At 38.0% G+C, this 26693-nt stretch overlaps 5 protein-coding genes across 6 annotated transcripts; 2 read left to right on the top strand and 3 right to left on the bottom strand.

Moving 5' to 3' along the window:
* Positions 1-7555: 7555 nt before the first annotated feature.
* Positions 7556-9826, top strand: LOC116200208 (electron transfer flavoprotein subunit beta, mitochondrial). Its single transcript, XM_031531032.1, has 5 exons — positions 7556-7748; positions 7927-8211; positions 8885-8965; positions 9076-9170; positions 9415-9826. The coding sequence occupies exons 1-5, from the start codon at positions 7680-7682 to the stop codon at positions 9638-9640; spliced, it is 756 nt and encodes a 251-aa protein (XP_031386892.1). The 5' UTR covers positions 7556-7679; the 3' UTR covers positions 9641-9826.
* A 2223-nt stretch (positions 9827-12049) lies between these two features.
* LOC116192744 (transcription factor bHLH104-like) lies at positions 12050-14971 on the top strand. Its single transcript, XM_031521377.1, has 5 exons — positions 12050-12353; positions 12551-12634; positions 13151-13228; positions 13557-13719; positions 14435-14971. The coding sequence occupies exons 1-5, from the start codon at positions 12244-12246 to the stop codon at positions 14684-14686; spliced, it is 687 nt and encodes a 228-aa protein (XP_031377237.1). The 5' UTR covers positions 12050-12243; the 3' UTR covers positions 14687-14971.
* Positions 14972-15024: 53 nt separating this feature from the next.
* LOC116192745 (1-aminocyclopropane-1-carboxylate oxidase homolog 11-like) lies at positions 15025-17034 on the bottom strand. The gene is made up of 2 exons (XM_031521378.1): positions 15793-17034; positions 15025-15440 (listed from the first exon to the last, which is right to left on the bottom strand). Exons 1-2 carry the CDS (start codon positions 16009-16011, stop codon positions 15330-15332), a joined length of 330 nt encoding a protein of 109 aa, XP_031377238.1. The 5' UTR covers positions 16012-17034; the 3' UTR covers positions 15025-15329.
* Positions 17035-17571: 537 nt separating this feature from the next.
* Positions 17572-19373, bottom strand: LOC116188112 (1-aminocyclopropane-1-carboxylate oxidase homolog 1-like). Of its 2 annotated transcripts, none has more exons than XM_031517269.1 (3): positions 18742-19373; positions 18297-18621; positions 17572-18018 (listed from the first exon to the last, which is right to left on the bottom strand). In XM_031517269.1, the coding sequence occupies exons 1-3, from the start codon at positions 19296-19298 to the stop codon at positions 17761-17763; spliced, it is 1140 nt and encodes a 379-aa protein (XP_031373129.1). In that variant the 5' UTR covers positions 19299-19373; the 3' UTR covers positions 17572-17760. The 2 variants fall into 2 exon arrangements, with proteins under 2 accessions (XP_031373129.1, XP_031373137.1); XM_031517277.1 differs by having other exon boundaries at positions 18745-19370.
* Positions 19374-20436: 1063 nt separating this feature from the next.
* On the bottom strand, positions 20437-21684 carry LOC116203537 (deacetoxyvindoline 4-hydroxylase-like). Its single transcript, XM_031535298.1, has 2 exons — positions 21334-21684; positions 20437-20963 (listed from the first exon to the last, which is right to left on the bottom strand). Exons 1-2 carry the CDS (start codon positions 21682-21684, stop codon positions 20706-20708), a joined length of 609 nt encoding a protein of 202 aa, XP_031391158.1. The 3' UTR covers positions 20437-20705.
* Positions 21685-26693: the final 5009 nt, after the last annotated feature.

The raw sequence follows: 26693 nt of genomic DNA, 5'->3' as shown, positions 1-26693 counted from the left end.
TCTGATAGAGAAACATGATGAGAGAGAACAGTGTCCTAGTCCATTTGCTAAATTCCTTAAGAAACGTGGCATATGTGCATGGCATACTATGCCAAGCACACCTCAGCAAAATGGGATTGCAGAAAGGCGAAATCGGATGCTAATGGATATGGTTAGAAGCACGATGAGTAACTCCACCTTGCCCAAATCATTGTGGATGTATGCACTAAAAACTGCTGTTTAATTGTTAAATGGGATTCCTAGTAAGGCTGTTTCGAAAACTCCTTTTGAGTTGTGGACTGGAAGAAAACCTAGTTTAAGACACTTGCATGTTTGGGGTTGTCCGGCAGAAGCATCAATTTATAATCCGCATGAAGTTTTAGTTATATAAGATAAGATTGTCATATTGTTCCAATATGCTTCAAACAGCTGACTCTGTTTAGTTCGTAACCCGTGTTCCGTACATCTTCATTTTGTTTTTAGTTGATAATGTAAAATATATAAAATAAAATATATTGAAAGTTGTTTCATTAATTAATATTTTTTATTACAAATGAGGCTCAAACCGTAAGTACAATGAAAGAGAAATCTTAAATAAGTAATAAAGGGGTAGGGTAGTTCCACTAGGTATCGAACCTGCGACCTTTAGGTTAACAGGCGATGGCGTGTGTCATTGTGCTACACCATCTTTGATATTAATTAATATTTTTAATATGTGAAATTTTTCATGTTTATCTTTTCGCCATTCCATATCCCGTGCTAGTTTTTCGGTGTGTACCCCGGTATCCAGAAGTTCAATGGGGTCTGATTAATCTAGTCGAGAGATCAAGCATTAAAGGTTTTTTTTTCCAATAAGTGCGCTTCCCGAAATTCAAACTTGTGTTTTCTTCCTTACAGGAGGGAGCTGCTTACCACTTAGCCAACACTTTTGTTGGTATCCGTGCTAGTTAAGATCAGGAATCTCCATTGTAATTAAAATACTTCCTAGATTGACTCAAAATACTTCCTAAATTGTCAACTTGTTTCAATCCGCTTCAAACACCAACTCTATTTTTGTTGATTTACTAATCACGTAATCTGCGTAATGTATACGTTTTAATTTTTATTTTTAGTTGATAATGTAAAATATAATAAATAAATAAAATATATTGAAAGTTGTTTCCTTAATTAATATCTTTAATATGTGAAATTTTTCATGTTTATTTATTTCCCTTTCCATATCCCGTGCTATTCAAGATCAAGAATCTCCCTTGTCATGGGAGAAAAAAAAGAATTAAAAGAGGATGTTGTGCAGTGGCGCACGTCATCACCTAACAATCAAGATATTGTAGGTTCGATAATCAATGAGACTATTCATGTCCTTTTATTAATTATTATATTTTTTATTTCATTGTACTAATCTCATGAATTTCCTTTCTATAAAGATAAACAAATTATTTTAAATTTTATTCATTTAGCACTAGAAATTTGTAAACTTTTTCCTGTAGGTGGGAAATCTTTTTAAGGATTGCATCCCTTTAAGTTGATCCACGAAGTCATTGCATTGGACGAATTTCATGTCTGCTCTTTTGATAAATTTTGACATATGACAAACAAAAATTGGAGCAACAAACTAATTTAATCCAAAGATTATACTATATATATATAACGTTCATGTTGATTTCGGAGGACTCGTGTTTAGTAAAGTTCCATGACTTTTAATAAATAAAAGTTATTCTTAGTTTTTCAAAATTAGAAAATGTAATTAAAATAAAAAAGATAAAGTAAAAATATTGATCACAGTGGCGGTACAAATTTTATTGCAAATATAGCACTTTAGTACAAACTTTAAAAAGTGCAACAATTAAGTACAAAATTGTTTCAAATTGTGACAATTAGCTACATTCCGTCAATTTTGGACTAACAAAATCCATTTTTGATGAGGTGGTCGCTGACATGTAATGTTTGAAAGATATGGATCTTATATGGCGGAAAGATGTGACATTTTTAATTCAAAAATAAAATAAAAATATTATAAAATTCAAATAAAATAAAAAAGATTATATTTGAAATAAAATAAAATAGAATAATGATAATAAAAAATTTCAAAATAATTTCAAAAATTATACTTTAGAAAAAATAACATAGATTATTTTGAAAATCAAAGGTAAATTAGATTAAATTAAAAAATTAAAAGATATATATATATTTTTAAAAAAGGAGACTCGACTGAGATCTTCGAATCAGGGGTAGGGGCGCCCCCGCTAGCCACCTCACTCCCAACCATGGTCGCCAACATTGTCGAAGCCCTCTTGCGACCACATTTGGGGGTGAGGTGGTCGGCAGGGGTGCCCCTACCCTCTGATTCAATCGGGAAAAAAAAAAAAGGGAGAGAAGAGGGAGATGGGAGAGAGAGGGGAAATTGAAGCAGAAGGAAGCGAGCTTCACAGTCGACAATGAAGCAAGTGACAGTGACTGGAAATGGTAAGTGATTTTGCTTTCTGGGTCTGCCTTGAGATTTGCTCTTCAACCTCTTCTCATCCTCCTTCTCCATCCTCTTAGTTTTTTCCCCCCTTAAATTTCGATTGAATCATAGAGGTAGGGGCGCCGCTAACTGTCCCAGACCTTGTTCAGACACCACTGGTGGCCATGGTCTGGAGTGAGCTGGCAAGCAATGGCGCCCCCATCCTCGATCGGGAGAGATCTCAATCGATCTCTTTCTCTCTCTTTAAGTTTTTAAATTTATTTTTATTTTTAAAATAGTTATGTTATATTTTCTTAATTATAATTTTTCAGAAACAGTATTTTATAATTATTTTAATTTTAATTCTAATCTTTTATTTTATTTGAATTTAATAAATATTTCTATTTCTATTTATATTTATTTATAATTTAGAAATATCACATTTGTTCGCCATGTAAGACCCATGTCTTCTAAGCACTACATGTCAACTACTACCTCAGCAAAAGTTGACGTTGTTAGCCCAAAATTGATGGAATGTTGCTTATTATCACAATTTAAAATAATTTTATACTTGATTGCTTCGCTTTTTAAAGTTTGTACTAAAGTGTTATATTTGTAATAGAGTTTGTACCACAAGTGTAATTTATGTAATCGTAATTATTCGTAAGGCTTTAGTAAATTAGGATCTTGGACCAGATAATTCTCACGATAAGAAGTACCCTATGCGGAAAATGTGGCCATCTCGAGATTCGCTGAACAAACCTTTCTCCGCAGGAATAAATCGGCCCCTCTCCCTTAACCCTTGTTCTCACTTTACAAAGACTTTTTGATGGTGTAATACTGTAATTTCAGTGTAACGTAATGGGTAGGGAGAGACCAATTTACATCTATTGATCTTTAATCCGGTACGTCCATTAAGTAACCGAATGAATGGATGAGATTTAATTAGCTATTAAGATAATTATGGTAATTTCATAAATTAGGCAATTGCATAATTCAAAATTATACGCAGAATATCTACCATATCAGGCCACATACTGGAATATTCTAACATTCTCCCACTTGGCTGATAAACAACGTCAATCCTGAAATAAAGTTTTAGAACCATAATGCTAGAATTGTGGCTTCAAAACATGCCACAAACTCTGCTTCCATAGTGGATGAAGCAATAACAGTCTGTTTGGCACTTTTCCACGAAACTGCTACTTCACGTAGTAGAAATAAGTAGCCGAATGTGCACTTCCGACTATCGAGACATCCAGCAAAATCTGAATCCGAGTATTCAATCGCTTCTAATTGATTGGCCTTCTTATACATGAGCACGTAATCCTTCGTTCCTTGCGGTTACCTTAGAACTTTCTTTGCAGCTTTCAAGTGATCAATGCCATGGTTGCTTTGATATTGGCCTAACATACCAACAGCAAAGCTAATATCCGGCCTCGTACAAGTTTGTATCATTGAACTTAAGACTTTTTAAGTTTACACGCCATGTGACCATTTCCTTCCATTGAGAAACCTTATGGTTGGTCCATATAAATTTCCTCCTCAATATCACCTTTAAGAAAGGCTGTTTTCACAGCGATATGGTGTAACTCTAAATCATATTGAGCCATTAATGAGTCTTTCTTTGAAACCGGTGAAAAGGTTTCCTTATAATCAATGCCATCTTTTTGAGTAAAACCCCTTGCAACAAGTCTAGCTTTATATCGTTTGATATTACCCCTTGAATCGCGCTTGGTCTTAAAGACCCATTTACACCCGACTCGTTTACAATCCTTCAGTAACCGAACGAGATCCCGGACTTTGTTTTGTTCCATGGATTTTAATTCATCTTTCATAGCATCAATCCATTTATTAAACTCGAGAAATTTCATGGCTTGTGAAAATGAAACCGGATCTTTATTAATTCCAAGATCAAAATCTGATTGTTGTAAATAAACCACATAATCATCCGGAATTGCAGTTTTTCTTTCTCTTTGTGATCTTCTTAATGGTATTCCTTGTGGTTCATTCACTTCAGATGCTAGTGAATTAGTTTCTTCATTGGGTGTCTCATTACTCAAATACTGCTCGGAATTGTCAAATTGTGGTTCAACAATTGGAACTATATTCGGAGCGTATTTGGATGGAGGAGCATTTATAGATATGGGAATGTTTACCCTTATCTCATTAATGTCCACATTTTGGCTTTTAGAACTCCCACTGACGTCACAATCTTCAATTAATCTTACATTTTTGGTTTCTACAATCTCGGACTATGGTTAGGGCAATAAAACCTGTACCCTTTGGATTTCTCTGGGTATCCTAAAAAGTAAGCACTTATCGTTCGAGAATCCAATTTCTTCCTTGCATATATTGCCACATATCAACTCTTTATTTTTTCGAACTTCTTTTCATTTCTTTTCTTTGTATTTTTTTTCTTTTACTTATCTATGCTGCAAGCATTAATTAGCATTATTCGATAAATTAATTATTATATAATTAGTAGTAATAATAATAATAACAATAACAACCACAACAATAACAACAACAACAATAATAAAGGTCATTGGCTCTTACATATAAATCCAAGATCTTACATTTGCACAATCGATGTAGGACTCAGGGTGTGACAAATATCTTCTGATATTTTATATAAAATCTAAAAAATTATTGTAAATTGAGAATTCATAAGTTCCACAAATATTATCATAACTAGAAGGTGTTTTAAGGCCATATATCCCATGATTTGACATTTTTTCTTAAATATATTTCATGGTTTAAAAATTATCCAAAAGGCCCATGGTTGACATGTTATTCCAGATCCATCCAACGCCAATTTGTCCGTCAATTTTTAATGGTGTTGCTGACGTGAAACGTAAGTGGACCCATCCTTGTCACTATGGCTCTTTGCCCATGATAGATTTTAGAAAAAAATTAAAACCATTGGATAGATTTGAAAAAAAAATTAAAGCCATGGGATAGGTTAGGGGTCCACTTACGTTTCATTGATAGTCAAATTGATGCCGTGATAGATTTGAAATAACATGTGAACCATAGTCCTTTTTGGGTAATTTTTAAAATATGAATTTGAGAAAATGGTAAAATAATGAGATATATAGCGTAAAAACCTTAATTAGAAAATTGGATTTGTATAAATTAATAAATGTACTTGTAATATTATTGCCGGCTAATCAAAGAGTGCAGAAAGAAACAAATTTTAATTTTTCTCTTGTAATAGTTAGAAACACTTCCAGTATCATGTGGGTATTCAAAAAATTGACTCATGGATAATTGAATCGGAAGTTCTATAATTATGCTAAAATTTGAGTTTGAGTTATAAATGAATAAATTTGGCTATATTATACATATATAGTGAGAACCAACCAATTTTTCATCATGTCTATGCCACCAAAATATGTGCATTGTACAAGCTAATGAGTAATGAAACTAATAAATAATAAGACATATATAAACCAGTTTAATCAAAGCCAACAGTATAATAAAATCAATGGTCATGCAAAAGATAAAATTATATATGAAAAATATAAAACGATAATCATATTTATAACATTGATTTATTTCTCCGTTGCGAATCGTGGGTTTGTTCCTAGTCTAGGAAGTATTTTGAGTCAATCTAGGAAGTATTTTAATATAAGGGGTGCATTAAAAATAAAATTAACTTTTTTCGTCAATTTATTTACGAGTAAATGGCAATTTCATCCCTGAACTTTTGAGGTTTATATTAATTTAGTCCCTTACATTTTGATTACATCAATAATGTCATCGAGTTTTGAACTGCTACATCAATTTGGTTCTCGTTACATCAATTTAGTCCCTCATTGGTCGACCACAAGTCCTTGTATTTTTGTGTGACATCAGAGTGATCTCAGTGACATCAATCTGATCCCTCAAATAGTAGATGTGTCCTTTGTGGCAAAGGGGCAAACCATGTTAAAACCCTGTTAAGTTGATGAGGGACTGAACTGATGTAATGGCTGGACAAATTGATATAACCTAGTCCAATCGTGTTTAGTGTTTGAAATCACGGATTTAGTGAAATCTCCGCTGCTGTGCTTCGAGAAATTGAAATGGCAGACTTACCTGAAACATCGAAACCCACTCCTTAGATGCTCTGCTTCTTCTTCTCTACTCCTCTGCTGCTCTACTCTGATTTGTGTCTGGAAGTTAAGGTTTCGTCTTTCCTTTCCTCCTTCTGCCCTTCGGTTTGAGGAAAGGAATTTCTTTTCCACCGTGGAAGCTAGGGTTCCAGCTTCTCCTCCTCTTCAACAGATTGAGCGCAATTTCTTTCGCGGAAGCTAGGATTCTGCCTTGGATTGGATTGGATTGTGCGCAATTTATTTTCTCCGAGTTTTAGCATATTGAGCGCGAGAGGAAGATGGAGAACGAGACTGAACGAGAGGTCTTGCAAGCCCTAGTCTCATTAATAAAATAAAATAGCACATTTATTAAATTTATGTAACAAAAAGAACATGTACACTCTCTTGTAAACATTTATCTATTTATTAATATAGTCATTTTGGTAATTCCATTTTATTTTGGTAAGTATTTTATTCAGTTAATTTCATGCTTCAATCCATATGCAACAGATTTATCCTCCAGTAGTCCAAGATGGCTTTGTTTTAGTAGGGGTAGGAGGAAGGAGGACGAGAGTTCAATTTGTTAAAAAATAGTATATGAACTAAATTGATGTAGCAAGAAAACTGAGTTAATGTAATAATTTTCAACATTTAACACCGTCGGTATTCATACTTAACGGCAGATGCCTAAGGACCTCATTGATGTGGCAGGGAACCAAACTAATGATTCATTGGGACTTGATCGATGCACCTATATCACATAATCACTTAATTAATGCAACCGTCGCACTACCTGATGTTCATGTACCAGTGAGGGCAAATTGATGTAACCATGATCAAATTGATGTAATAGTTTAAATTTAGATGACATTACATCACCTGATGTTCATGCACCAGTGAGGGCAAATTGATGTAACCATGATCAAATTGATGTAATAGTTTAAAATTAGATGACATTATTGATGTAATCAAAACCAGATGAACTAAATTGACGTAAAGGGTTTTACGAAATTGTCTATTTACTCATTTATTTATCTATATATCCATTTTCCATTGCAGCCCTCTGCAGTCTGCTCTGAGTCACTGTTCTCATCGTTTCTCATCGACTTCTTTTGAAATCTCTCCCCCTTTTCCTTCTCCCTCTCCCTCTCCCTCATCGATTTCCTCGAACTGGAAACATGAAGATAATGGTGGCGATTAAACGGGTGGTGGATTATGCTGTCAAAATCCGAGTCAAACCCGACAAGGTAATTCAGTATCCCGAGTCCCATCTCAGCTGTCTCCTGAAGGAAGATCACTTTTTTTCGTTGTGGGTTCTGAATCAAATTCCATAGGAGCACAATTTGACCATGTCGATTTTCTTGTGGAGTTCTGATTTTGGGTTCGTTCTTTGGGTGATTTGTTTGGCTGTTGTGCTACGATTAGAGCGGCGTGGAGACGCAAAACGTGAAGATGTCGATGAACCCGTTCTGCGAGATAGCGTTGGAGGAGGCCCTGAGGATCAAGGAGTCGGGTCTGGCGTCGGAGGTTGTGGCCGTGAGCATGGGTCCGCCGCAGTGCGTGGACACGATTAGGACGGGGCTTGCTATGGGGGCGGATCGGGGAATCCATGTCGAGTACCCGGACGCCCTGTACCCGCTCTCTGTTGCGAAGCTATTGAAGGCCCTCGTGGAGGTCGAGAAGCCCGGGCTTCTCATTCTCGGCAAGCAGGTGCGTTACCGGGTTTTCTCAATGAATTTGGTGCCAAACATGTTTATCGGCAAGAGTTCATGGTATGTTTTCATGTTGGACTGGTCATTGGTGCTCATTGCATTAAAGTCCAAAGATAGGGATGGAGTAGGACCGAGTTTGAGTTTAAAAGATTTTGTGGAATTATGTGGTTTGTATGAACTGAGTTGGTCGAAAGATGAGGGTGGCTCCGGGGATTTGAATACGCGTGAGAATTCTCAGGACATGAGAGTAGTGAGCAATTGAATTTGATGGATGTAAAGAGGGATAAATGGTTAGGTACTGGGGTAATTTGGTTTTAATGTGCAATGTGTCGGTTCTTATGCAGATTACTTTCTTCAGGATATTATAGTTGTTTGAGCTTGCAAGAATCAAGTTTTAGAAGCTATCTATGGACACATGAAGATTTCTTGGCAAATTGATTAAGAAATATCATTTGGGTTTTGGGTATCTTCCCTGGTGTCCGTGGATTTCAATTGGTTTTCTACAGAAAGGCGGAGATAAAATAGCATGCCAACTCCCTCTTCTGTTTCTGTTTGAGAAATACGAATATGACACGCATGAAACATGTCCTTTGGCAATGTGCTTGCTTGCAGTAACTTTGATAAGCTCTTAGATTATGAATTTGACTTGCTATTCAATTGAATGTCTTCAGGCAATTGATGATGACTGCAACCAAACGGGTCAAATGCTTGCTGGGCTGCTCAGGTGGCCGCAGGGGACATTTGCTTCTAAGGTAGATTCATAATGTCTTGTTCTTCTAGATGCATGAAAGAGCGGCAAGTTTCTTTCCATTCCCCCTGGATTCCATATGGCCGGGGAAGCTTACGTCCTGCTGTTTAGTAGGTCATCATGGACAAGGAAAAGCAGGCTGCGACGGTGGATCGAGAAGTCGATGGTGGCATTGAGACTTTGTCTTTGGACTTGCCTGCTGTAATTACGTGAGTGTTGCAAATGCCCCTGCACCGAAAGTGTGCTTAATGATTCTCTTTCAATTTGTTAGTCATTTGTCCCATTTGAGCATTTAACTTTTCGTTCCTCCTGTCATGTATTTACTGGAATTCTGGGCTAGATCCTTATTTTCTACCATGAGCATCCTTAAGCTTTACTGCAGAAAAAAAGCATATCTTTTATGACCAAAACAATAGTAATAATGATAACAGCTTGTATCTCGGTTACATGCAGCACTGATCTGAGACTGAACCAACCAAGGTATGCGACCCTCCCGAACATCATGAAGGCGAAATCGAAGGTCGTAAAGAAGTACACACCCCAAGATTTGAATGTAGAGATCAAGGCAGATCTCGAGGTGGTCCAAGTGACGGAACCTCCTAAACGGAAAGTAGGGGTCGTGTTATCCTCAGTCGATGAGCTGATCGACAAGCTCAAGAATGAAGCTCGCGTTATCTGATTTTAGTTGACAGTTGTTTGACTGAAAAATTGCAGATGATTCTCTCTTCTTCACAGTTAACATCAAAAGTTAAGTGCCTTATGTATGAACCAAAATATTTGTACATATCCCTATTCAAATTTACCGGTGGGTTGATGATCCAGCCGATCACCTGATCTTATCCATTGTCGAGACATGTCATCATGAGACGAAATGTCCTTTTTATACTTTTTTTTATAAGATAAGGATGAATATTAATTAACTCAAGCCAAAAGGTATGAACATCAAGGTCTACGCTTATCCAAGGTGCTCAAGCAGCGTTTAATTCCTTTGATAGGTGCCCTTCGAGCCGTGTCACCTCCTTCCAATTTACTTTTAGTCTGCTACTAAAGCAACCCCAGGCACTCTTTGTTGTGTCAGGTCCTGATTTAGGCTTAATTTTGGGAGTGCCGTGATAACATTGAAATATAATTATTGAAAAATAAATATTGATTTCAGAATATATTAAAGTGTTTAAAATTAAAATATAATTACTAAAAAATAAATATTAATTTTAGAATATATTAAAGTGTTTAAAAATATCAATTTTAAAATGCTAAAATTAAAATTAATATTTAAATTAGAAATTAAGCAAAATCGATTTCCATAAACACTAATTGACTTGTTGGAGAAAATGACGTTTGCAACTATTAAAATTAACCAAAATTATGTTTTTGAAATATTTTACCAAAGCCCACTACTGTCTTAAAAATAGTCCAATAAATACTTATGCAAACTCGTATTATATTCACTTATTAAAAAAAAAACTCATAATATATTCGTGCTCCTTATACGTTGGGACTAGGTATGCAAAATCGAACTACGCCCACCCCAATTTTATATGTATTATGTATAGCCACCTAGTTCTCTAACATTTTAAAGTTAAATTCGAGTTCTAAATATAATAGAGATTAATCTTTAATAGAGCTTGTTCAATGGGGATCACGATCCCATTACGGGTAAGCCCCGCTAGTTGGGACGGTGCCAACTCCATTAGAGAGTAATTTTAAAAGGGAAAAAGACAAAAATCTCCCTTGTGGTTTGAGATTTGGACAAATCGCACAATGTTATTTTATTTGGGACAATTAGCCCCTTATGGTTTGCTCCGTCAGACATAGAGGGTTGCAACGTTAATTTTTTTTCATTTTCAGTTCTTAATCTTTAACATTTTAATCATTTTGATTATAAATCTTTTTCTTTTATCATTCATATCCTAAACTTTTTATTTTGTTTCATTTTAGTCCAACAAAGGAAATCGAAAAGGAATCGGGATCGAGACCGCTAATCGGCGACCCTGACCCCTCCACTGGGGTCGCTGGTGCCCACAGAGGACGCCGGCGACCCTGACCCCTCCAATGAGGTCGTCGGCGTCCTCTGTGGGCACCGACGGCCCCGATTCCCTTTCGATTTTCTTTGTTGGACTAAAATGAAACAAAATAAAAAGTTTAGGATATGAATGATAAAAGAAAAATATTTATAATCAAAATGATTAAAATGTTAAAAATTGAGAACTGAAAATGAAAAAAAAATTAACGTCGTAACCCCTATGTCTGACGGAGCAAACTATAGTGGGCTAATTGTCCCAAATAATAGAACATGGTGCGATTTGCCCTAATCTCAAACCACAAGAGGAGCTTTTGTCTTTTTCCCATTTAAAAAAGAGACCGGTACTATTTTGCCTCCAACGAAGGAGGGACTAACATGTGGCGAATGTGGGCCCATTGTTAGCCCAAAATGAAGCTGCATTTTTCCTTTATTAAAGAGGAGCCGTTGGCCAAGGGAGGAGCCTGTGAAGTCCTTCTTTTGGGAGCGGGGAGAAAGATGGGATCGTCGAGCCTATAGTTTGGGTAGGGTCTCTTCAAGCCGATCCCATTGCATGAGGGTTCATTGACTCCTCAGGCGATAGTCGTGCACTTATAGCCCTCCACTAGGCCTGTTGTTCTGAGCGTTGGATCCGAAGGCTTTTTTGGATGCTTTTTGGGCTCAGTGGAGGCATGGGACCGATCCGAACCCATAACAAATTGCCTTATCAGAGACGGTTCAACAAAACTCGGGGAAGCAATTTTCGACACATGAAACTTGTATTAAACGGCGACTGAGGGGCTATTTTGAGAACTGCCTGGAACTACAGGGGCCAAATTGAAATTTTACCCCACTGGAAGTATCTCTGTCCACGTCGTTGACTGATAACATCGAACATCGGATTCCACGTGTAACGAGGCATCCCCTAACAGAGTATGCGGCGGCTGGGGGAACCTACGATCCAGATATACGACCACACGTGGCGCTTTGTCAATGGCCTTCCTTCCAGCCATGTGCCCTCCCAAAAGTCATTCATTTCAATTATTCTCCTCTCTTCTCTCACAAATTTTAAATTTAAAAAAAAAAGACAAAAAGAAAATACGAAAACAGAAAGTCTCAATGCCATTGGAATTCGGAATCATCATCTTCTCCTTCGTCGTCTCTCTTTTCCGATCCATAGTGATCGAATAAATAAATAAATAATTCAAATCAAATGGGATAGAAAAAGGGAAGGCGTATTTTGCCCTAATTTCTCCCATCAGCGAGGAAGAAGAACGATCGAGATGGATCCGATGGAGCTCGAGGACGACAGCTGTTGGGATTTCCTCGACTGCTCCTTCTTCGACGACGGCTCCTCCCCCGTCCCTCCTTCCCTTTGGCCCAATTCCCGCAGGTAATGGAATACTCATCCAGGCCAATCTCTTGTCTAGGGTCTCTGGTTCTGCCGTTGAGGGAGCTCGATGTGATTTCCCGACTTGAGTCTGCGCGGTATCGTGGAGAAATTTGTGATTCTTCGGGCTTGGGTTGATTTACTGGGGAATAGATGACAGGCGGAGACTGATTCGGTTTCGTGTGTTTTGACTGCTGCAGCGCTGGTGTGAGTGCTGATTTGTCGAGCAGCGGAGTCGTACCGCCTGAGAGCGAATGCAGCGGAAGGCAGTGTACCCGTAAGAGGTGGGTGCTTTATTATCTGTGTTTGCTTGTATAGCTGTTGTGGACTTGGTGAATGGTTATGGTTTTAGATGCTGGGAATTTGGACCGGAAATGAGGAAGTAGAGTTGATTGTAAACCGCTAACAACTTTGCTGATGGTGTTTTGAGCTGGATTTATCAAAGAGATTGGTCCTTTACCTGTCAATATGCAAGCCTCGATTGGGATTGCAGCTCTTTTCGAGTTGTTTAGTTCTTTCTTGTAGTAGCTAATAGTGGCTTCATTTTGAAAGAAGCGAGAGGGGTTGGGACCCATCCATTATGCAAAACGAGGGAATAAAATCTCCAAGCAGGTTTTGCTTCATGACCAAGAAAGAATGTACAGAATACCATGTAAACAATGCAAATCCCCAAGTTTCCTGATTCTGCCTCAGACTACAATAGAAGTTGTCGTCTCTTTTTATCTTCTTCATGCTGATTGTGAGTCATGTCCAGCGGGATATTTTTTTAGGCTGCATTCTGATCTGATTGTGACTTGCAGGGCGCGCGGTGAAGCATGCAGCCGCCCTGGTACCAAAGCTTGCCGCGAGAAATTGCGGAGAGAGAGATTGAATGACAGGTTAGTTGTCTTGCTTAAATTCAAGGGCTACCAACGCGATTTATTATGTGAATTAAGCCCATGGATTATTGAATTTATTTTAACACTTATTGACGAGTACATATTCCTCTCTTTCCATTAATTGATTGTTGCGTTCATTGTATAAGATGTATCAAGTGAGTAGGAAGAGAAAATTTGGTATCTTGAAAAGCCAATAAGTATTGGGTTTGTATTGCCAGATCATTACTTTTTTTGCAGAATCCCATCTTACTCTCCTACTTTGTACCCTTTTGGTTTTGGTATTTGATGCTTTTTGAAATGTAAAATGTTCTATATATATATAATGCAGGTTTCTAGACTTGAGTGCTGTTTTAGAACCTGGACGATCTTGCAAAACCGAAAAACCTGCCATACTTGATGATGCCATCAGGGTGTTGACCCAACTCAAATCTGAGTCTCAAGAGCTCAAGGAAACAAATGAGAAGCTGCTCGAAGAAATAAAATGCCTGAAGGTAAGTTTTTAAGTCATTTGAAGATATTATGATTTGGCTGATAATGACAGCATGGTGTACCCGTACTAATGATTATCCCTTTTTTCTTTATGGCATCTCTCATATTTTCTTGTACTTTCATTTGCCTGTCAATGTAATTGATTTTCTTACTTTCATTTCTGAAGAGCATTAGAGAGGCTGTCAAAAGCCATAAAATTAAAAAGTGATTGATTATGTGGGTAGGATCTGAAAACTGCTGTAAAATCACGAGCACCGACTACAGGGTGGGTGACATACTAACTTGACGGAGAGGTCTGGTTCTAAAAAGAGAGTGTGAGCTGCATTCTGATTGATATAGGCATTGTAAGGATGAAATTGTGTGGATGCAATGGTGGCCTGTCAAATATTTCATTTTGCAGCCCAATGGTTTTATAATAATCTAATTGCAGAGTACTGTTCAACGTGAGGCATCTGGCATTATATAGTTTGTTTACTTCTCTTCTCATCAAACACGTGGCCATCCTGTTGCGGTATCTAAGAATAGATTGCCCTTCGGATCCCAATTAATGTGTGTGTGAGTAAGAGAGGAGGGAGGGACGGAGACTGAACCAACAACAGTTTCTTCGGGCTTCAGAGGCATAAGCTTGCAGTTGGTTTGCCATTTCAAGTGCTAGAAATAACTGAATTATGATAATTGCTCAGAGTTTTAACACTTTGAACCTTTCACTTGTAACAGGTGGAGAAGAATGAGCTTCGAGAAGAGAAACTGACGCTGAAGGCTGACAAAGAAAGAATGGAACAGCAGTTGAAGACTATGAGCATCCCACCTACTGGGTTCGTGCCTACTCATCCTGCAGCTTATCATCATCCAGTAGTAAACAAGATGGCTGTATATCCAAGCTATGGCTTAATCCCGATGTGGCAGTACATGCCTCCATCTGCCCGTGATACATCTTCTGACCATGAACTGAGGCCACCTGCTGCTTAATGAAATCTTTTCTTATTTGCGGATAATTTCAATTCTTCTTTTTGGGTTGTCTTTAGTTCTCCCATAAGGGAAAAAGAGAAGCGGTGCTTAAATTTGCTGTGCAGTAATTTGGCAATCTTCTCGTCCATCAAGGTGTATATATATTGATCACTGTCATTGTGATTTGCCTGCTATACTTTTTAACTTATGGTGAACCGATGAGAGTAACTTCTCTCGATTGTCGTTTTAGTCCTTTATATCTTGTATAAACAGGATCGTGTCTACTGAATGAATTCCCTGTCTCAATGTCTGTTTTGTTATTATTGGTTGATCTCTGTGAAGGTTTTGCTCAAAATTTTGCAGAACTTATGAAATCACTGGAATGAGATCCTTGTCATTCCGAATTCTACAGATAATAAAATTAAAACAAAAGAAGAAAAGTGCAAAAAGTCCTATAACAGACTCCTAATGCAATAAATATGTTGTTCAGCAGTGTCGAACTGCTAGTCATCCGATCTGGTATTCTTCATTGCTTGTTCGAGCGCAGACTTCCTGTAAAGCTTCTCCTGAAGATAGGTTGAAGTGTATTTCACTCGGCCTGAAGTCTCTATACAATGGGGGATTCTCTTTGGATATCAACTCTTTGATGGGCCCGTACGGCCTCTCAGGCACACTCTTGACTCCCCTTGAAGAAGTAGGCGGTGGAGATTCTGGGCCCAATACTGTCGGCTGCGACTCGATGCTCGTCACTGATGAATCTGCGGTTCGATATGATCTGCAGAGAGAATGAGTCTCTTGTTAACACAGGAGACTTGCATTCGCAATGTACCAGACAGGAGAGAGTGAGAACCATATAAATTTCTTGTGCTATGTTTAATGCGATGGAACGACAACAGCTTGAATGAACTTGCAATGTGAATATGGGATTATTCGATGTAATGAGTCTATTCAAGCCAAACTGGATCCAAGATGGAAGTAGGCCAAATTAGATACGTTCGAAATAAGCTAGAATGATGCAGTTCAAAGCGAGTTTCACCATGCCATTGAGGCCACGTTCAAACCGAGCCCCGGGTATATAAGGCATTGATCGAGTTAATGCAAACTGGTACCAAACTGCTCGATCATACCTGGAGGAAATCACCAACATTGACGATGAGGCTCCCCGGGATGGGTCGTACAGGGACCCACTGCCTGTTGTGGAGGACCTGGAGGCCACCTCCTTGGTCCTGGTGGAGGAGTGTCAGAAACCAAGGGTCAGAGTGCGACCAAGCTCCTAAGGTCAGCTCCGGCTCAGGACATGGTGGGTAGTAATGGCACACGAAGGTGCATCCTTGGGCACATTCCATCTCTTCCCTCACGTGCTGTGATCTGAGCCCCAGACCCTCCGACAACAACTCGAATAGTAAGTCACCTAAATGCCTGATATGCTTTATGTACTCCACAGTCGTGTGTTCCTGCCGATTATTAACCAAGAACCGAATACTTCATGAAATCTCGTTTTTCTCTGTTTCAGACGGATTGAAAAATCGGAGGGTTATCTCCTCAGCATGCCTGTGTAAGTAAGTACTATAAACTTGCAAGCGTCTGGAAGCTCACTCGGGTCGGACCCCGCAAAGATATAGTCAGCGTGTCCCTCCAGGAAGCAGCTGCTTCCTTGTACAGATTGAAATTCGAGTTGAAGATCACTTTCTTGGAACGGTCCCGCGAGTAGTACGGTTTCTTGATTTCAGGATCTTCCTCATGGAACTTTCTTATTTTTTTCCAGCATTTCCTCCATCAGGATGGAGGGAATCCCGTGGTTCACCACTTGAAAGAAGCCCTACTCAGCCGACGCATTTCTCATTTCATCGACAATCTTTTTGCGACCCGGTATGCTCGCATGGATGCTGCTTAGGTCTACCACTGGAAGCTGGAGCTGGGTCGTGTCATGGAAATTCCGGTCTTCCTCGAGCTCTTCGAGTGGTCAGATGAAAATCGTTGGGACTTTCAATATTCCAGAGTCGATCAACCCCTTGACACCAGCCCTGGCATCATTGAAATCCTTCACCTCTTTCTCTCGTTCATAATGATCTGATTGATGAGATGCCAAGGCCTCTTGGTCTTTAATTTGCAGCATCCATAGGTTTGCTCTGGAGCAATTTGGTTGTGATAATTTGCATAATCGGAAGTGATGGGACCACGAAAATCGGGTTGATGTCACGAACAATCCACGTGCAAATTGTTGATGAAGAGTCCACGAGTGTTGATCCAACCACAAGCCTCGAAAACCTGCAGCAAGGGGACTTGGGGGTGGTGTCCTGATTTTCCTCTCCGACGCTCAAATCATAGTGAGTGTTATGTGATAGGGAAATATGAGTGCAAATAGTCGATTAACCCTAAAAGTATGCAAAAAGCATGTATTTATTGGGAATTTAGAGATAGATTATGTTACCACTATGAATAGACACTCGATATATCGTGTGATCTCATAGATATATTAGAATGTATACTTCATAATTATCGGAGTTGCCATCAATACCCTCGTGGGCGGTCTCCGCTGGGCTTGTGTAGTTCAGAAGACCTCAGCCCGCATCCCTCACTAGCATGCTGGGCTTCGCTGGGCCTATTAGGCCTTATGGGCCTTACCGGGTCGGGTACCCAAAATCCAATCCCCAACAGGAACAAATATACATAGACTCGCGGATAGAAACATGTTTTCAAAGATTGCCCCAAATTACTTGTCCAAGAAGATTAATTACTGCTTATCAAGCTAAATAGATCGGAAAGACTGATAACGTCGACTGAGGCGAATTTTCAATTCTATTGGTCCAACCATGTGTTTATCTGTAGACGTTTTGTAAGTTATGTTAGGAAGTAATCATAATCACAAGGTTTAGAGTTGATTATTCCTCGTACTGAAACGACAGAAAATAAAGGAAACTGTTATGCTATTCAATCGACCGGTCGTGATAAACAATCCGTCCTTATAGCTATATGAGAGGAAAAAGCGGGTCTATACATAATCTTACAATCATACAACATCTCAATTCGACTATATGTTAACTGGAATGTCCCTGGAGGCTGCAATTTCTGGGGCAGATATTTCTTGAGAAACATCACAACCTGAAAGGAGTCAAAGCAGGGTTGCCATCGAGCCCTTTACCGTAGAAGTGATCAAAGTACTCTTTCACATTGATGTGCCGGTAGACCGGTGGATTTCCTTCCGATATTAACTCCTGGATTGGTCCTAGGTGTCTTGGTGCATCTCCCTTCGGATATTGCAACTTAAAGAAACATGCCACTGAGATCCTCGGGCCTTCCCTCTTGGCTAGCACCCTGTGCTGGACACTTATAAACTTGTCGTTGGATATGAGCTGCACAAAAACACTTGCTTCAGACTTGATCAGCAGTACTGGAAGAACTCGTAAATTGTAATTTCTCCATGTGACTTTATTCGTGTTTTTTACAGTTGGAACCGGTCGTGATGTATTTAGGGCTTGTAGAAAATATTTGTTGTATTTGTAATTTGATCTCACGCCAACGCTTTGAATACCCTGTTACCTTGTTAGCAAATTCTGTAAAGATGTTTCACCGTAAGTTTTTTCTCCTTGTATCCATTGAAGTGATCGAACGGCCTGAGAACATATCTTACCTGGAGAAGATCACCGACATTGACGATGAGGCCGCCACGATCTGGAACAACATCAACCCAGTGGTTCTGATGAAGAACCTGAAGCCCACCGATTTGGTCCTGTAAGAGTATGGTGAGAAAGTCATCATCCTGGTGGCTTGTAGAGCCCAGAGTAAGCTCGGGTTCGGGGCACGGTGGGTAGTAGTGCCCTACAAGAAGAATCCTCTCTTCATCTTCGACCAATTCTTTCAGGTAACCCCGTTTCAGGCCTAGAGCTTCTGATATTAACTCAAAGAGCGTGATCCCAAGTGATTTCATTTGCATCGAGTATTCTCTGATAATATCCCTGTCAGCATCAGCATTTCATCTCACAGTTAGCCATTACACCAGGAAATGAAAGAAAGTTCTTTGGAACTTAATTGAACCATCAACATCAGAATTCCGGATAAACAAGGATCCCAACTGCCACCTGCAAACTCCAGGCAATTCTTCGGGATCTGGTGGATTAGGCACCACACCACAAACGAAAGTGTCCCTCCAGTTAGCAGCCGGTGCCTCATACAGATCGAAGTTTGACATGTAAATAACCTTACTTCTCAGGTCCCTTGTGTAGAACCGTTTCTTCACCCCTGTGTCCTGCTCGTGGAACTGGCGGATCCCATCTATGGTCTCCTCCAGAACACTTGAGGGTATCCCATGATTGATGACCTGGAAGAATCCCCATCCCTCAGATGCATCTTGGACTTGGCGAATTATCTCGGATCGCCGAGCAGGGTCTGTTTGGATGCCATCAAGGTCTATGATGGGAATGTCGAATCCGGGTCCGTCTGGTGTTGCATTCAGGTAACCATTGAAGCCGAACTCTGTGCAGTTGAAGATGGATGGGACTTTATCGATACCAGCATCTACTAGTCCCTTAACACCGGCATTTGTTTCATCGAAGGCTCTGAGTTCTCTGTTTCTTCGGTCATATTTGCTCTCATCTTCTGCAGGAATGCTCTTGTTTTGATTGGAGACTGCCATGATTTTGTATCTTCTATCATCTTAAAAGTTGAACGAAGCAAGGAGTCTATAAATAGAGGAATAGACAAAATGGAATTAAAAAATAAATGAACGAACATATAAAACAAGACCTAGACAACTCCAAGAACTGCTCTGTCATGAAATTAATTCACAAACTTCATGTGGGTCCCTGGTGGAAAATAACAGATCTCATATAAATGGACATTTCAAACACAAGGTGGAAATTCTTCTTATGCGGGCCCAACGAGAGAGGGCTTCCTAATACTTTTTGGGTGGTGGGTATGAGAAGATGCTAGAGACACTAAAATGAAATCATAATGTGATAAACCATTGTATCGGTCAATTATAATATATTAAAGCTAGCAAGCACAACATGAAAGCGTTGAATAAGTTTTTTTTTTTTTTTTTATCTTTAGATTGTGGTTGAGTGTTTGTTCCATTATTTGGCCTAATGATTGTAATTAATTACACTATTGAAAAATGAAACATACTTATCAATTCTCAAAATATACGTTAAATGCTTTTTAAAATAATAAAAAGAAAATTCGATCTCAAATAAATCTTAAAAGCAATGGAAGAACATCATTAATCCACCGCTTCTCATGGTCCCCCTATGTGATCTCGAAATGTTGCAATCAAGAAACCGCTGTCTGAGGGGCTCGTTGTGCCCATTGTCGACGCCATTCTGATCAGAAATGGCCAAATTGATCCTATCCTTATCAGAATATCTTTTCCTTTTGGGCAGAGTGACTTTTTTCTTTGTTTCAATAGTCTTTTTGGGCGCTTTATTGAATTTTAGACTCAATGAAATTTTTCATGAAACTCACAAACTTTTAATGGTGGTAATGCAGACTGTCATGGAATTTCAATGTTTGCACCTTTCCATGAATTGCATAGACAGTTCTCAGATCATGCAACAGATCGAGCCTGGTCCATGCAAGTTGTTTGGCTAGTAAGTATAGTAACTTGTCATTCAGCAGAACAGTTAGCGCAACGACAATCAATCGGAAGATTCTTTCTGGTAAAGCTGTCGAAATTACATGTGACTTGTAACTTTACAGTTAGAATGGTACTTAAAAATGGAACATCCTTTCACCGAATAATAAAAATGGGAACAACTAAAGGCCAAGCTGAAAACTTTCATCTATAAATTACCGATTAACACCATTACTGTCTTCTGAAATCGGCTTAGCATTCTGCAAGTTGATGATTTTAATCAACTAGATTGATTTTGTTACAGCTAAAGAAACTCCTGTAAACTCTCTCTTCAACAGTTCAGTGTCGCAGCACCGAAAACTGGGTGAGCAAACAAGCATTTTCTTTTTCAACTTTTCCCGTCAATTTTCAGGAATTTCTCATCACTCCGGAGAGCTATATTCAGACACCTACAGCCAGGGACAATTGGCATCAAATCCTGAAAGGTGTCAAGGCAGAGCTTCCATTGAGCCCTTTACCGATGTAGTAGTCCATGTATTCTTTGAGATCAATATTCCTGTAGACCGGGGGATTTTCCCCCGATATCAATTCGGGGATGGGACCATAAAATCTTGATCCATTGCCCATCATATCTTGTGCCCCGAAGAAGGTTGCAACTGAAATCCTTGGGCCTTTTTTTTTGGACAGTACCCTGTGGTTGACACTGATAAACTTGTCGTTCGATAATACCTGCATATGCAGATTACCCATCATTTTCAGCTTAGCCTTCATATCAGTCAGCAATGTCCTTTCTGAGATGAATGGCCATTTTGCGGATTGAACTCATTGAACCGGCCAGTTCTTTGAGCAATCTAGAGATAGTCCAATTCTTTTCTCTATTTTTCATTTTCGAAAAAGATTACATTAAAACTGTTCCCATAAATATGATGTAACCCGTTAAATTATTTGCAAACTCATAAATCCACCTTACTGTGCGAATATAGATATTTTATGATAACAATTCACAGAGTCAGAACCAAATATGCAAATCTTGAGTATGTCTCTGATATCGATCTTACTTTTCTAGTTCGGAAAGGTTCTACAACATCAAGAACCGTACCTGAAGAAGATTGCCAATGTTGACAATGAGAGCTCCCTGCAATGGAACAACCTCAACCCACTGATTTTCATATAGAACCTCGAGACCCCCGATGTGATCCTGCAGGAGTATGGTCAAGATGTAATTGTCTGCGTGGGTTGTCATGCCCATTGTTAATTCCGGTTCCGCGCAAGAAGGGTAATAGTGTCCCAGTATCAGCATCTTCTCAGCACATTCCATTTCCTTCAGGTAACTTGGTTTCAACCCCAGAGCCTCCGATATCAACTTGAGCAGAGTGTACGCGAGTTGCCTCACTTGTGCTGAGTACCCTATGAGTATGTCCCTGAAAAATAGGCACAATGGTCCCAACATTGTAAGCGAGCAAGATATTGACAAATTTTATCATAGTAGTTCTGTTATCGTTCCATAACCCATAACATATCTACTCTTCCTCTCTCACTCTGAGGTGGTCTTTGATTATCTAAAAAATAAGTGGTTAAAGTAATTTTTCAGCACTTAATTGAATTAAACTTGTTTGATAAGCACAAAATAATTTGATTTAACCTATTAACTTAAAAAGGTACGAAAATACTGGTGCGTTTGGTTTTGTAATTAAAATAACTTTGATTTTGATCGTGGAAAATGACAAATGAGATGAGATTATAAATTTGACTTGGGAAACGTATGTTTTTATTGTGTAGTGTGTTGAGTTAAAGTTAAAGTTAAAAATTTTTACTTGAAAAATGTGTATTTTTGCTGTATAATGTGTTGAGTTAAAGTTAAAGTTAAAATTTTTGTGATTTTAACTTTGAAACCAAACAGAGTTAATGATCTAGCAATTGCAAACCTGCTTGTTTTCCAGCTTATTCCCTTAGCTAAGAATTGCTTTTTGCTTATTTGCACAGGTGTCTCTCATTGTTGTAATAGTTACAAACAAGTCCCATATGCACGAAAGGGACAAGAGAGAAGAGAGGGAGAGAAGCTGCAATTAGAGGACAACGAAGGAGAGGGGCTACAGTGGCTCACAGTCCAGCGACCACAGGCCAGCGAGGTTGCTGGAGATCACAAAAGCTGTTGGCAATGTCACCTTGGGCTGCAATAACCAAAGATGAGTCACTCCAGCCCACAATTTTTTTTAAAAAAATTTCTGAAAGGATTAAATTGCTGGGTTAAAGTTGAAAAATAAAAAGTTTTGGGGTCTCAAGTCAAGATAACATAAAAAACTTTAACATACTTAAAATGACAAATTACATAAAAAAACCTAAGTTTTGTAAAATGTCTCAGTTTTGTCCTAAATTTTGTTTTGTAACAAAAAAATCATAAGTTTTCTAAATTATCTCAAAAATGACATCCGTTACAAATTCCGTTAATTTTGCATACGTTGACTGTTATGTAATGAAAAAAGTCTCAATTTTATAATAAATTTGGTATGTAATGAAAAAAACCATATGTTTTATAAATTGTCTTTAAAATAACCTCTCTCCTCATCTGGGTCTCCTTGTAGTGCTCCTAAAGTCGGCCTCGACTAGCATCTCCTCTCATGGACCATTTCTGAGAAATTTTTAAAATATGTATTTTTTTTTAAATTACAAATCAAAATTTAGAACAAAACTGAAATTTTTCTGAAAACTTAGGTTATTTTTTTAAGGAAAAAAGAAGATGATCATATGATGTGTAAATTTTGTGGGTCCCGTGAAGTCCACGTAGGCAAGTAGATGAAAAACTTAACAGAATGGTAACGGGAGATCAAATTTGAGACGATTCTCAAAACATGTGAATTTTTTTGTTACAAAACAAAATTTATGACAAAACTGAGACGTTTTACAAAATTTAGATTTTTTTATGTAATTTGCCCTACTTAAAAGAGAAAAATACACGTTTTATCCTCTAAATTTGGTTGCTTTTTCTATTTTAATCCTTTTTCTAATATTGTATTGTTTATATCCTATAATTTTGAAATCTTTTCTGCAGCAGTCAGTTTCATTTTCTTGGTTTGTTTTGATCTAATACCTTTGAATACTTTCTTCTTTTCATCCTTTTCATTAAATTTTATATTAGAAAAAAATTTAATTTTGATCCTCAACCTTATTTATCTATTTTTTCATCCTAATTCTTTTTTTAAAAATATTTCCTTATAATTCTACCCTCAATTTTTTATAACCCACAATGCATTTTTGAAATCAATTTTTTAATTTCAAAAATAAAACAAAATAATTAAAATAATAAAAGGAAGATCGTGAACCTACTTGAGAAAATGAGCGAGGGTGAGCATTTAGACCATAGGCAATCTTGACAAGGGTAGGAGCAGTCTGCGTTGGGAGCATTGGTACTCGCATTTGTGAGCAGAGAAATGAAAAAATATAGGAAAAATAGAGGCGATTTTGCCTCGATAACCACCAATCACGCTTGTGAGGTTGGCCTTGACACACTAAATAAGGACGTGGTGACCCTTTGACACAAAGAACAATGTCTCAAAGTGCAATAGTGGTTGTACTACAAAGAGAGATGTTGACAGATCTACAGGCATAAGTGCAAGGTGGCCTCCCCTAAGTCAGTGGTCCCCGGCGACGTTCCTTACTATTGCCTCTCCCCCTCTCAAGTTAGCATCATCTGAGTTGAATAGGCTCACAAGCTTCACGTTAAAATTTTAATTGTTATGTTTATTTTTATAATCTTTAAAAATATTTTTATTTTAAGATATGTCTTTCCAATTGATTATAGGTGCCTTCTTTTTTCTGTGGAAGGCATGCCTAAAACTCTCTCTTCACTTGTGAATCCTGCTTGCGGAAGCGGTGAATCCCTGGATCATCCCATCCAGCAGATTTGTTGGGATCCCGTGATTAGTTACCTGAATCATCTCATCCATATTAAGACATTTGATATGTGTCGAAAGACTTGGAAATAAGCCAAACTGCTTCCTTCTTATCTACAATGTAGAGGGGGTCCATTATCTTTTGGGGCAGAGTCCAAAAAGTTTCATGTATATTTGCAGTTAGCATTTTCGAACAGGAAAGAATTTTCTGGTTGTTGCGAAGAATTTGTTTTTGTTTTTGTCCACCTCGATCATTAGGACTCTTTTTGTTACAAGTGAGTCCATGGACTATGTTAATTAAGGGCAAAAATGATGGGGCATGCATAAACGATTCTCATGAGAATTGAACTTAAAAAATCTTCTGCCCCATTATCAGAATTTGAAATTATGAGCCTGAGACAAAGAACTCGTGAGAATGCAGACCATCAAGGAATTTTTCACGTGTTGCGGCTTAAGCCAAACTGCTTCCTTCTTATCTACAATGCAGAAGGGGTCCATTATCTCTTGGGGCAAAGTCCAAAAAGTTTCATGTATATTTGCAGTTAGCATTTTCGAACAGGAAAGAATTTTCTGGTTGTTGCGAAGAATTTGTTTTTGTTTTTGTCGACCTCGATCATTAGGACTCTTTTTGTTACAAGTGAGTCCATGGACTATGTTAATTAAGGGCAAAAATGATGGGGCATGCATAAACGATTCTCATGAGAATTGAACTTAAAAAATCTTCTGCCCCATTATCAGAATTTGAAATTATGAGCCTGAGACAAAGAACTCGTGAGAATGCAGACCATCAAGGAATTTTTCACGTGTTGCGGCTTAAGCCAAACTGCTTCTTTCTTATCTACAATGCAGAAGGGGTCCATTATCTCTTGGGGCAAAGTCCAAAAAGTTTCATGTATATTTGCAGTTAGTATTTTGGAACAGGAAAGAATTTTCTGGTTGTTGCGAAGAATTTGTTTTTGTTTTTGTCGACCTCGATCATTAGGACTCTTTTTGTTACAAGTGAGTCCATGGACTATGTTAATTAAGGGCAAAAATGATGGGACATGCATAAACGATTCTCATGAGAATTGAACTTAAAAAATCTTCTGCCCCATTATCAGAATTTGAAATTATGAGCCTCAGACAGAGAACTCATGAGAATGCAGACTATCAAGGAATTTTTCACGTGTTGCAGCTTCTTGAGTATCGAGTGACCAAAGTCAGGGCACTAGTCAGGTCATGCAACCAGAGCTTGATCCATTGAAATTATCAAGGTCATTGGAACTGAGTGAATGACATATAACTATGAAAGGGTTACAGGAAAGTTGCCGGAAGTTGCCAAATTAACTATCTTCACCCCAATGGAGAAATAAGAAAATTCAAAGTTCCAATCATAAGGTCCACAGGAGGGCAGGGGAATTTATAGATGGATTTGATATATTAAGTCTTCAACTGAAATTTGCAGCTTTCGAGAGTTAAAAAGGAGTAAAGAAAGAAGAAGAAATTATTGGAAATCGCCAGTTTGAAGATAACAATTATGCTTGTCTTATTTTATGTCACGCCCCAATTTCAGAACAAAATTTTTGGGAGTGACCGGCGACTAATCCCTAATCCCTAATCTATATATATATAAAGCACCAACCGAATTCTCAGGCCGCCACATCATAAGAAATAAGAGACGGAGCTTTTTTGCTTTATCGCGTCATCACTTATGTATTAAGAAAACTTTTTGTCATTAGTTATGCAACAAAATATAAATTATTTACATATAGCCCAACAAAATATATACAAGAGAAAAAAATATACAATATACATTAGCTACTATTCAAGAAATTTTTTATATTGTAGCAATCAAATTGTCGTTAATATATATTGTAGTAAAATATAGAGTTCGAAACCAATATTAACTAGGGTTTATAATATTTATAGAGTTGCCATTTGCATATTAAGTTTGTGAGTTTTGGGTTTTTATTTGATCCTAAAGACTTATTAGTTTTTCCTCGATATGCCATCCACAATAAAGATCATTTAATATTATCTCATTGATAAAATATAGGGGTTTTGGCCAACTAGTTATAGAATCTAATTGAGTAACCTAAGTGGAAAAATCAAAATTTGAGGCTCTTGATTTATCATGCAAAAATATATGTAATTATATAATATGGGGTCTAATTAATCTTAGAGCGTTTGGGGGGCCTCAAGCCATTGCTTGAGTGGCCTCGACCAAGGGTCGCCCCTGCATGCAACGAAAATCTTGTTTCGTCCTATGGCGCATCCAAACTCATTATATAGCTTTTATGTATATGGATTAACTAGATGAAAACATGTGCGTCGTGTAGAAAATTTTTATAGATAATAATACAACTATTATACAGAAAAGCAATTACTCTGTATAAAATATGACTATCGGTATTCTAATTAAACCCCAACAAAAATTTAAAGTATCTCAAAATTTCTAACGAAATATATAAGAAAAAGAATGGGATCATCTCTTGTACAAGAAGTTATCTTATTTTGCAGCTACGGAGTCGATCAGATCTTCTGCCACTTGAATTGAGAACGATTTGGGGAGCTCCGAACAAATAATGAA

Source organism: Punica granatum, chromosome 1 (genome assembly GCF_007655135.1).
Source record: "Punica granatum isolate Tunisia-2019 chromosome 1, ASM765513v2, whole genome shotgun sequence".
Taxonomy (NCBI): Eukaryota; Viridiplantae; Streptophyta; class Magnoliopsida; order Myrtales; family Lythraceae; genus Punica; species Punica granatum.
The sequence above is the reverse complement of the archived record's forward strand: the minus strand, read 5'-3'. Positions and strand labels throughout refer to the sequence as shown.